The 12,774-nt window shown below is 43.2% G+C and overlaps 1 protein-coding gene across 4 annotated transcripts in view; it reads left to right on the top strand.

Annotated features, from left to right (window-relative positions):
* The window catches only part of LOC143282994 (dystrophin-like), a 448,581-nt gene that overhangs the window by 252,283 nt on the left and 183,524 nt on the right, over positions 1-12,774 (top strand). For all 4 annotated transcript variants that reach the window (XM_076588970.1, XM_076588967.1, XM_076588968.1 and 1 more), the window contains one exon: positions 5,356-5,497. In XM_076588970.1, coding sequence (XP_076445085.1) covers positions 5,356-5,497 — 142 coding nt within the window. The remainder of the gene's footprint in view (positions 1-5,355; positions 5,498-12,774) is intronic.

Raw genomic sequence — 12,774 nt, 5'->3', positions numbered from 1 at the left:
GTGAAGGAACAAGGTGCAGAAGAAGAGGTACATGGATGGTGTGTGACGGTACACTGTAAGAGATGACTCATGTTTGTCCCGTTGTGTGAATTAAACTTGGCCTCCATTCATAGGGCTCTGACACTGACTGTGAGTCATCATCTCTCACCACACACACAGGCGCGCGCGCGCACGCACGCACACACACACACACACACGCGCACGCACACACAAACACACACATACACACGCGCACATACTCACACACACACATACTGCACACACAAACACACACACTAAGAAACTAACACTAACACACACACACTAACACACACACACACACACACACACACACACACACACACACACACACACACACACACACACACACACACACACACACACACTAACAAACTAACACACTCACACACAAACACACACACACACACACACACACACACACACACTAACAAACTAACACACACGCACACACACACACACACACACACACACACACACACACACACACACTCAGTTGTGTGCAAGTCCAATGGAGCCCATCATTTGGAATGAGTGGTGGAGTGAGGAACTTCCCACGGTCGTCAGCCAGTCAGTCAGTCATCGATCCACCCATCGAAACCAGCGGGGAGAGGGGCGACAACCCGGGGTACAAGTACCCAGTTACCTCTCTTGGAGCGCTTTGGGTGTCTGGTTGTGGGGGTGTTAAGGTCAAGGTTGCTTGTGTTGTGTGCCGGGTAAGGGGGTGGGGTATGGGGTATGGGGGGGGGGGGGGGGGTAGATGTGTTCTGAAAAGTGTTCGGAAAGTAGGATTCGATCCTTTTGAATGCAGCAGACCTTTTTCTGTTCGTTATTCTATTTCTATTCCTCTCTCTCTCTCTCTCTCTCTCTCTCTCTCTCTGTGCGCGCGTGTGCGCGCGTGTGCGTGTGCCGGAGTGAGTTGGGCGCTCGTTTGTATGAAAATATGTGTGCGTGTACAGACGCGCGCGCGTGTGTGCATACATGCTTTGAATGCGTGTCTGCACAATTTCATTCGATTAATTATTGCAGTAAGATTTGTAGAAACTTTGCAGATGAAACTGTGACACACACATCAGCTGTTAATACCGTGAATGGAAAGAGGACTACCCACAGGAATAGTCAACAGCAAAAACAATAGTGGTAGCCAGTGTAGTGATGGCACCAGTCATGGTATCATCAGCAGCAATCGTAGTGAAGGGATAGCAGTGGCACCAACTGGTGTTATTATTGCTGTTGTTGGTATTTAGAACAACGTGTGACTCGTGTTAGTAGTAGGACTGGAGGATATGCAGCAGCAGTAGCAGTCAGTAGCGCTTGTGGCAGTAGCAGCAGTAGTAGTAGCAGTTGTAGTTGTAGGAGGAGGATGGTGCGCTTCGCAGAATGGGTCAGGTGTTGGACTTGTGGTCCAGTGCTTCACCAGTAATGATGGGTGGAGGCCCCGTTTCGGCATGGTGTTTCCTTCACAAGGGTACTTCATTCCGGTTTCCTTCACTCCACCCACGTGTGAATGGGTACCCCACTTCAGGCTGGGGAAAGTTCAAACGGCGGAAGGAGAGGATTGGGCCCCGCCTTCCTATGCCGAACCCCAGACACAGTGAACGAGTTCACTGCCCCAGTGACTGTAAAGGCTATGGGGCCTTCAATCTTTGATCTGTAGTAGTTGTAGTAGTAGGGGCAGTAGTAGGGGCAGTAGTATAGTAGTAGAAGGGGCAGCAGTAGTAGCGGCAGTAGTAGTAGTTGTTGTTGTCATTCAAGTTCTTGTTGATTCACTTTCTGCAACTTGTTGCAGTTGCAGTTATTGTTGTAGTAGTTGTTGTTGTTGTTGATACTGTGGTCGAAGTCTCAGTTGTTGTGATGCTGCTCAAAGCGCCCTACATCATCCAGTTGACCACAAACATGCCTTAAAAAACACATCAACCGCTATCTGGCAATGGAAAACATCCAGTGTGTTCATATGAATGAAAAAGCACACTTAAGAGATGAATCAGATTATAAAAGCTATGGAGTAAATAAGGCTTAGATTAAAGCAAAATGCAATTCATAGAACACACACACACGCACGCACGCACGCACGCACGCACGCACGCACGCACACACATATATATATATATATATATATATAGAGAGAGAGAGAGAGAGAGAGATGTCCCTTCCTTACAGACACACACACACACACACACACACACATATATATATATATATAGATAGATAGATAGATATATAGATGTCCCTCCCTTACAGACACACACACTCACACACAGACACACACACGCTGACATTAAATATCAACTGTACTAAAAACAAAATTGCATAAGCATTAAGATATTTCTTATTTTCTAACATAGAATTCTGTTCGGACATACTAACATGCCTACACACTTACACACACGTACCAGAGCACTGTACCCTCACAAACACGCACGCACACACACACACACACACACACACACACACACACACACACACACACACACACACACACGCCAGTTAAAAATAACCAGATAGAAAAAATGCCATCACATCTAAGACCAAAACTACATAAAATACACAATGCATTAAAACAGGACTACAAAAATACTAGTACAAAGATACTTGTTAACAGACATACCATGGTTTAACCGTTCCGCCCAGAACAAAAATGCTTACGGAAAAGGTAAGTTTTCAGATCTGATTTAAAGGAATGTAGTAGTAGTAGTAGTTGTAGTAGTAGTAGTAGTAGTAGTGCTTGTTGCTTTTGCTGTCAAAGCGTTAAAGAGACTGTAGGGTGTGACGATTTAAGAAAATGGACGTTTGTTGTTGCTGTTGTTACTGTCGTTGTTGTTGTTACTGTCAGAGTGTTAAAGAGCGTGGACGGTGTGACGGTTTGTTGCTGTCACAGTCAGTGTTAAAGAGTGTGGACGGTGTGATTAAAGAGTGTGGACGGTGTGACGGTTTGTTGGTGTCACAGTGTTAAAGAATGTGGACGGTGTGACGGTTTGTTACTGTCACAGTGTTAAAGAGTGTGGACGGTGTGACGGTTTGTTGGTGTCACAGTGTTAAAGAGTGTGGACGGTGTGACGGTTTGTTGGTGTCACAGTGTTAAAGAGTGTGGACGGTGTGACGGTTTGTTGGTGTCACAGTGTTAAAGAGTGTGGACGGTGTGACGGTTTGTTACTGTCACAGTGTTAAAGAGTGTGGACGGTGTGACGGTTTGTTGGTGTCACAGTGTTAAAGAGTGTGGACGGTGTGACGGTTTGTTGGTGTAACAGTCAGTGTTAAAGAGTGTGGACGGTGTGACGGTTTGTTGGTGTCACAGTGTTAAAGAGTGTGGACGGTGTGACGGTTTGTTACTGTCACAGTGTTAAAGAGTGTGGACGGTGTGACGGTTTGTTGGTGTCACAGTGTTAAAGAGTGTGGACGGTGTGACGGTTTGTTGGTGTCACAGTGTTAAAGAGTGTGGACGGTGTGACGGTTGTTGGTGTCATGTAAAGAGTGTGGACGGTGTGACGGTTTGTTGGTGTCACAGTGTTAAAGAGTGTGGACGGTGTGACGGTTTGTTGGTGTCACAGTGTTAAAGAGTGTGGACGGTTGACGGTGTCGTAGTGTAAAGAGTGTGGACGGTGTGACGGTTTGTTGGTGTCAAAGTGTTAAAGAGTGTGGACGGTGTGACGGTTTGTTGGTGTCACAGTGTTAAAGAGTGTGGACGGTGTGACGGTTTGTTGGTGTCACAGTGTTAAAGAGTGTGGACGGTGTGACGGTTTGTTGGTGTCACAGTGTTAAAGAGTGTGGACGATGTGACGGTTTGTTGGTGTCACAGTGTTAAAGAGTGTGGACGGTGTGACGGTTTGTTGGTGTCACAGTGTTAAAGAGTGTGGACGGTGTGACGGTTTGTTGGTGTCACAGTGTTAAAGAGTGTGGACGGTGTGACGGTTTGTTGCTGTCACAGTGTTAAAGAGTGTGGACGGTGTGACGGTTTGTTGCTGTAACAGTGTTAAAGAGTGTGGACGGTGTGACGGTTTGTTACTGTAACAGTGTTAAAGAGTGTGGACGGTGTGACGGTTTGTTGCTGTCACAGTCAGTGTTAAAGAGTGTGGACGGTGTGACGGTTTGTTGGTGTCACAGTGTTAAAGAGTGTGGACGGTGTGACGGTTTGTTGGTGTCACAGTCAGTGTTAAAGAGTGTGGACGGTGTGGCGGTTTGTTACTGTCACAGTGTTAAAGAGTGTGGACGGTGTGACGGTTTGTTACTGTCACAGTGTTAAAGAGTGTGGACGGTGTGACGGTTTGTTGGTGTCACAGTGTTAAAGAGTGTGGACGGTGTGACGGTTTGTTACTGTAACAGTGTTAAAGAGTGTGGACGGTGTGACGGTTTGTTACTGTCACAGTGTTAAAGAGTGTGGACGGTGTGACGGTTTGTTACTGTCACAGTGTTAAAGAGTGTGGACGGTGTGACGGTTTGTTGCTGTCACAGTCAGTGTTAAAGAGTGTGGACGGTGTGACGGTTTGTTACTGTAACAGTGTTAAAGAGTGTGGACGGTGTGACGGTTTGTTACTGTAACAGTGTTAAAGAGTGTGGACGGTGTGACGGTTTGTTGGTGTCACAGTGTTAAAGAGTGTGTACGGTGTGACGGTTTGTTGGTGTCACAGTGTTAAAGAGTGTGGACGGTGTGACGGTTTGTTACTGTCACAGTGTTAAAGAGTGTGAACGGTGTGACGGTTTGTTGGTGTCACAGTGTTAAAGAGTGTGGACGGTGTGACGGTTTGTTGGTGTCACAGTGTTAAAGAGTGTGGACGGTGTGACGGTTTGTTGGTGTCACAGTGTTAAAGAGTGTGGACGGTGTGACGGTTTGTTGCTGTCACAGTGTTAAAGAGTGTGGACGGTGTGACGGTTTGTTGGTGTCACAGTGTTAAAGAGTGTGGACGGTGTGACGGTTTGTTGCTGTCACAGTCAGTGTTAAAGAGTGTGGACGGTGTGATTAAAGAGTGTGGACGGTGTGACGGTTTGTTACTGTCACAGTGTTAAAGAGTGTGGACGGTGTGACGGTTTGTTGGTGTCACAGTGTTAAAGAGTGTGGACGGTGTGACGGTTTGTTACTGTCACAGTGTTAAAGAGTGTGGACGGTGTGACGGTTTGTTACTGTCACAGTGTTAAAGAATGTGGACGGTGTGACGGTTTGTTGCTGTCACAGTCAGTGTTAAAGAGTGTGGACGGTGTGACGGTTTGTTGGTGTCACAGTCAGTGTTAAAGAGTGTGGACGGTGTGACGGTTTGTTGGTGTCACAGTGTTAAAGAGTGTGGACGGTGTGACGGTTTGTTACTGTCACAGTGTTAAAGAATGTGGACGGTGTGATGGTTTCAGAAAATGGACGCGGGCCATGGAGCAATGGCGGGGTTTCCATAGCGACCTGCAGGAGCTGACGGGCTGGCTGGACCAGGCAGAGGCCAGACTGACCGCCGCCAAAGGTCACCATGACCCCGCCCTGCGCGAGGCCGCCCTGGTGGTCAGTGCTCTGTGTGTGTGTGTGTGTGTGTGTGTGTGTGTGTGTGGTCAGTGCTGTGTATGTGTGTGTGTGTGTGTGTTAAGTGATGTGTGTGTGTGTGTTTGTGTGTGTGATGTAGTGAGTGTGTGTGTGTGTGTGTGTGGTCTGTGCTTTGTGTGTACGTGTGTGTTTGTGATGTAGTGTGTGTGTATGTGTGTGATTGTGTGTGTGTGTGTGTGTGTGTGTGGGGGGGGGGGTTATATGCTGTTCTAAATAACATTGTAATTGTCCTTTCATGTATTGTCTTGTTTCGGTTTGCATTACACAGTATTGTATTGTGTACCGTACTGCTCTGTATTGTATTGTATTGTATTGTATTGTATTGTATTGTAGTACTTCCTTATCATTATAATATCAAATTGAGTTCACTGTACAGGACACCGGCATGTTTCCCACTTGTGAAAACGTTATACATTTTTTGAATGCTGGCATGCGCTGATCCTTATGATGATGGAACAAAATTTAAGATGAGATCACACACACACACACACACACACACACACACACACACACACACACACACACACACACACACACACACACACACACACACACGCGCGCGCGCGTGTAAGGCAAACACACAGAAACTCGCATTTTCAAACGCTGAAATACACGCATCAAGTTTCAAGTTTCAAGTTTTAATTATCCTTTCACTCCTATTGGAGTATGGAGGATTACTGCAAAATACTCTTTTCGTGCCCATAACAAACATTTCCAAATACACAACAATGGCACATAAAAGTTGAGAAAACACAAATGTCTTTTAACTCCAAAAGTATAACTAGGCAACATTTGCAAATCTAATCATCTTACTTACAGCTAAAATGACTTTTTTGCCTCCTTTGAGCATATTACAAAAATTAAAAACCGATTTTGGAGACAAATATTTTTTAGGAACATATCTATTTCGTAACTGATCATAATTGGGACATTCCATTATAAAATGAAACTCATCACCAATCACAGACATGTTACAAACCTTACAAAACCGTAACTCTCGTGGTATGCCTTTGTGTCTCCCTGTTTCTATTTCCAGCTTATGATTACTACTTCGAAATCTGAAGAAGCTGATAACATAAATATCAGGCATTTGACTTATATATTTTTCTCTACCAAATCCACTTTTGAAATTTCTATAAAACAAACATTTACTACTCGCCTCTAGAGCATGTCTCCATAGATTTTGAAAACTATCTCTCAAGGCAATGTTGACATTCTTGCAGAAAGATTCCCTCTACGCACACACACATATGAACACACACACAAACATACAAACAGACAAGCGTGCGCGCGTACACATACACACATACTAATTGTTTGTACAGAGAAAGAGGGTTGGGAGTCTCTGTGTGTGTGTGGAGGGGGCGGGGGGGCGGGGGGGTGAACGTGAAGGATGCACGGGGGTGGGTGGTGGGGAAGAAGAGGGGAGGGTAGTTGGGGTGGAGAAGGGGGAAGGAAAGAAGGAAGGGGGAGGGTGTAACTGGCAGAAGTTTTCTGTTTCATGAAGTGATTCTGTTTCAATAGTCTGTCTCTCTTTTCTATTCTTTTTTTTTTTCCTTTCTTTAATCATTTTTTCAACGATCCTGCGGTCAATGTCATTTCGTAACATGCTACTCTCTAACCAGGGATTCTGAACAGAATCCGTTGTAAAAGGAGAGAGAGAGAGAGAGAGAGAGAGAGAGAGAGAGAGAGAGAGAAAACGGAAACGGAATGGTTTATTCACATATAGGCCTCAGCCCCAAGTGAAGGGGTTAATATGAACATTATACAACTCAATAAGACAACATAAGCAAACAAGCATAAATGCAGATAACAAAACATAATTATATTCATTTCACGAAGTGACTATTTCTCTAAGTTTGAAAGCCTTATAAAAAAAAAAAACAAGGAAAAATCACGAACGTCCTTACTGTTGCTTGACGACATTAACAGACTTAATTTAAACAAAGAGGGATGTTTGTAATATTTTGCTTTTATAAACATTTCGCGAATATTTCCTAGCACTGGGCAACAAAGAACAAAATGTAATTCGTTTTCTTGAGATTCGTTACATAGAGGGCAGACTAAATCATTCGTACTAGAAGTTTTGTATCTTGAGCGATGCACTGTCAGTTCTGATACCCCTAATCTAAATTTCGTTGTTATAAATTTCAAGTGCCTGTCCATATCTTGCAGTAGATAAGGTTTTAAATCATGTACACTACAGAAAGTTCTGTACATATCAAATCTCTCGCTGGTATGAATATGATTATTCCAAGTCTGCCATCTACAATCAATTAGCCTTTGGCGGAAAACAGATATAAAACCATTAACACTTCCAACACCCTGTTCCATCCACACAAAACCAAATCCATATTCAAACAAACAAAGACGAACCTTAGTTACCCAGTTTTTCTTTCCCTTGATATCTAAACCATACAACATTTTATAAGCCTTAGACGGTATCCTGCTATCTTCCATGTGAACAAGTTTGATCCAGTAGCGAATACAATTCAAAACAGAGTTATATATATATATAGGATATCGGTTTGTTTCACCATAAACAAAGTCATTTGGCGTTCGCATATCTACTCCTAAAAATTTCTTTAAAGCCAACAAATGAACTGATTCACAATGAAAAACAGCATTATCTAGCCCCCATAGCTCAGATCCGTATTGCACTGTTGGTTGTATTTGGCAGTCAAAAAGCTTAAAGAATAAATTAAATGAATTATTGTTTAACATATATAATCTTTTCATTACACATATCAAAGTATTTTTTGCTTTACTTGCAAGTTCCTTGCAAGCAGCAACAAAACTTAAACGGGTTGAGAAGAGAATTCCTAAATATCTATACACATTAACAATAGGCATTGCAACACCATCATAAAACCATCGTTCTCTCACACTTAAATATCCACCTTTCCGAAATACTATTATGTTACTTTTAGACATATTTACCTTTAATTGAAGAGATGTTGTTGCGCGCTGTAAACTATTTAATTGTGTTTGCAGGCCTATAACTGTTTCTGAAATCAAAATGATATCGTCTGCTAACAAAAGAATAAACAATTCAAAAGCATCAAGTGGAAACATAGCACCATGCCTACCATTATTTATTACTTCTATTGCTAATTCGTTTATGAATAAAGTAAACAGAACTGGGCTGCATGCATCACCTTGTTTAACCCCAGAAGTACATGTTATGTAATCTGTCAGTTTGGCACCACATCGGACTCTAGCTTTAACTACATCATACATACTTTTAATACACCTATACAATTTTCCTTTTATACCATTTTTTAAGAGAAGTGGCCAAAGAAGATTTCTATTTATGGAGTCAAAAGCTTTTTCAAAGTCAATAAATGCTACATACAATTTACGATTGTATGAAAATTGTTTTTGAACTAAGGCTAGCAAAGTAAACACGTGGTCGACTGTTGAATATCCCTTCTTAAACCCAGCTTGACATTCACCTGTAATATTATTTTCTTCCACCCACTCCTGTAATCTATTATTAATAATTATTCCGAATAGCTTGCTACTTACATCAATCAAAGAAATTCCTCTGTAATTATTTGGATTATTAATGTTGCCTTTCTTGAAAATAGGTTGAATAATAGATTCAGACCAGTTATCTGGAAATATACCATTATCGAAAAGTTTATTAAACATTTTAAAGAAAAACTGCACAACCTGTTCGTTTGCATTCTTAAATAACTCAGCAATGATACCATCAGGACCAGCCGCCTTTCGGCATTTTAATTTTCTGAAAGCAAGTAATATTTCTTCTACAGAAATTGGACGATTGATATATCCTTTAACTCAACATCAGGTGTCACCATTTTGAATATTACTAACATCTTTTTCTAACAAGGCTTGAAAATGATGAAACCACGTATCAGCTGATATGTTATTACTAGGTTGTTTTCTCTTAAACGACACTCCTCTAACAGTATCCCAGAATTCTTTCTGATTATCAACTGTCATTACAAGTTTATCTAACAAAGATTTATTGTACTGTTTCTTCTTTCTCTTAAGTAAATACTTATATTCACGTCTAGCAATCACATATTCTATATTATCTTCAACCTTTAATGTACGACGACATCTTCTTAACAGTTTCTTTGTTTTCCTTTTTAAAAGTGCACATTCCTGATCAAACCAGCCATTCACTTTCTTATCACCATTGAAGGACACACGTTTCTTCATACATTCTGCACTTTCTCTAATACAGTCACTGAATTTTCTTAGAGCTTCATTTACATCAGTATCAATTAGATTAATTGCTAAGTCTATTTTCATACGCATATCTTCATTACATAAAGTGGTGGTATATAGATCAGCATATTCTTCATTCCATACTATTCTATCTGTAACTTAATGCTTTTCTTGTATATTGACATCACAAAGGTTATCATTTGGAAAAACAACTCGCATTGTCACTGGTAAATGGTCAGAGTCAATACGTTCAATAACAGACAATTCACATGAATCATATAACATTGTAAATAGTTCATTTGAGAAAATAAAGTAATCGATAACACTGCTTCCAGAGTCAGATATATAATTATGTGTAGCAACCTAGAGAGAGAGAGAGAGAGAGAGAGAGGAGTATAAAGTGTTTGTCTGTTTTCGCGTATACGCATACACGTGTCGGCATAATATTTTTTTGCTATGTAAACATAAAACTTAAACCAGATATTTACCAAAAAAAAAAGAAAAAAAGAAAAAGAAAAGACAAAATAAACAAGAAAAAAAGAAAAACGGCTTAGCAGCATACCTCCCACTCCACCCTGCCACGCCCCCTCCGCCATCCACAACCACTCCCCCCCCCCTTCCGCCCCCAATCCAACTCTACCCCACCCCCCGCCCCGTTGTGTGACGGGTACACAGCGGGTCGCAGACGCCTGACAGGTCCTGAACTGTTTGAAGGCTTCTGCCATCGCCGAAGGGATGTCACCCCCGCACACCACCCTCCCTTCTTCCCCACGACACCCTCACCCCCCCCCCACCCCCCCACTGCCCTGTTTAATCTCCACCCTTCCTCCCTCCCACCCCTTCCTCAATACCCCTCCGCCTGCTACACTTACAGCCCGGTCCTCTGTTTCCAATCCTCTGTACAGGTCTCTCTTTGTCTCTTCTACTCCACCCCTCCAAGTCCCCCCCCCCCCCCATCCCCCTTCCGATTCCCCCCCCCCCTCCAGTTCCCCCACTCTGTCTCTCTCTATGACGAAAAAAAAAGAAAAGAAAAAAAGATCAGCATGCTTACATTTGAAGTAACTATGGTAGTACAGTAGATTATATTTTCCCCCTCTGTTCTCATGTGCTAAAATTGCCTGCTTAATGATACAGATGTTTGTGTTGGTTATGTAGACTTCAAGAAGGCTTTCGATTTTGTGAATCGCAATGCTGTGTAACGTGTTTTGCGGGAAAGGTGTCTGAAGGGAACGTGTAAACGGCTCTGGGGGTAGGTGTTCATAATCAGTGTTTGCATGCGTGTGTGCAAATGCCATGTATCAGAATGCTTTTATTGACCGAATGGGGTAAGCAAGGCTGTCTTTTGAGACGGCCGCAAAAAGGCTCTGAGACTTTAACCTTTCCTTTTTTTCTTTTTTTTTCTTTTTTTTAAGTTTCATGGCAACAGACAACTGAAGTCAACTGCTATCTAGAGTAGATACATATAGAACTGTCCAGAGGGCAGACAGGTGAGATAGGCCTGTTACACCTGGAGTGGTTGATAACGGACAGACCCAAAGAAGTGGAACAAGCTGGGGTCCGTCTGTCGATTGCCGTCAACATTAAAGCTGAATAGGTTTTCTGTGCTTTAAGTAAAAACTCAGTGTTAAGTCCCAGTGTGTGTGTGTGTGTTTCTCTGTGTGTGTGTGTGCGTGCGTGCGTGCGCGCGCGCGCGCGCGCGCGCGCGTGTGTGTGTGTGTGTGTGTGTGTGTTTTCGCCTGTATTTTTACATTTTATGTGGCATCTACTGTGCGAAATGATAAATTAAGTAAATAAAAGTAGTGTCGAAACCATTTCCTAAATAATAGAAACAAAGTAATCTTATTCCTCATTACATTGACTGCCTTCACTAGTGATTGTTTTTCGGAATATTCAGCACAATTTCACCATGCCCTCAAGAGGAAAACCAGGCCAGTTTTTCCATGTGGCCCTTCACTGTTCGTCAACCCTGTACGGTGTAAATACAAACAGCCAGCAGTGCACACACGGGGCACAAAGCGATTTCTTGTTTTCCGTAAGGTGCTCTTGCTGTCTGCTGTGACCGATGACTGGAGTTTACAGAGCTTCAGGTGTGTGTGTGTGTGTGCTTGCGAGCGAGCGAGCGAGCGAGCGTGCTTTCGTTTTTGTGTGTGATCGTTCTCGCGTTAATATAATATCAAGTGTCAAAGTCGATTGTTAACAGGCACATGCTTATGAGCAGTTTGGGAGTGTTAAATCGCTGTTATAAAAGACTGTCCACAAGAGTTGAAGCTGACTCGAAATCATGCCGAAAAAAAGGAGTATGGAAAAAGCAACCAGAGAGGACTCGATGGTGGATTGTGGGGTGTGGGGGTGCGGAGTTAGGAAGAGAGAGAGGAGGGGGTCAGGGGGGGGGGGGGGGGGGGGGTAGAGGAAGAAGGCACGAAAGGAACAGTTTTTCCTCTGTGAAACATGGTGGTGCGTCTTTGCTGAAACAGCTTCGGACTTTTCATTCACTCCTTTCTTTCAGGTTTTTTTTTCTTCTTCTTTTTCTCCTTCTTTTTTTTTGTGGACTGGTAACAACACTGTTTCCCTGATGTGTTTCTGTCGCCCCGATAAACCCGTGCCTTCATCCCAGCTGGCCGAGTGGTGTCAGTGTGTAATGACTGGCGGAGTGAACGTCCACGACTTGTGAACACTGCTCACTGCGTCTTGACGGGGGAAGTGTGGAGTTTGCCGTGTGACCGGTCAGGTAACACCAGAACTTCATTCAGAAGCTCATAAAGTCAAGAAGACACCCGTTTGAGGGTGGGGAGGTGGAAGGACAGCACACACACACGCGCGCGCGCTCTCTGTGTGTGACTCAAACTCTTCGACCCCGAAATCCCTTTCGGAGACCAGTTGGAAATGGAAACAAAACGTCACTGGAGAGAGAGAGACAGACAGACAGACAGATAATTACAGAGAGAGTGGAGGAAGGGCAGTCCAACTGTGGGCCCAGGTGAACCAGCTGACGTCAATGGACCCTGAAAAGTCAGTGGGAACACCTGTGTGTGTGTGTG

Source organism: Babylonia areolata, chromosome 6 (assembly GCF_041734735.1).
Source record: "Babylonia areolata isolate BAREFJ2019XMU chromosome 6, ASM4173473v1, whole genome shotgun sequence".
Lineage (NCBI taxonomy): Eukaryota > Metazoa > Mollusca > Gastropoda > Neogastropoda > Buccinidae > Babylonia > Babylonia areolata.
Note: the sequence above shows the minus strand (reverse complement) of the source record. Positions and strands in the feature narration are given on the sequence as shown.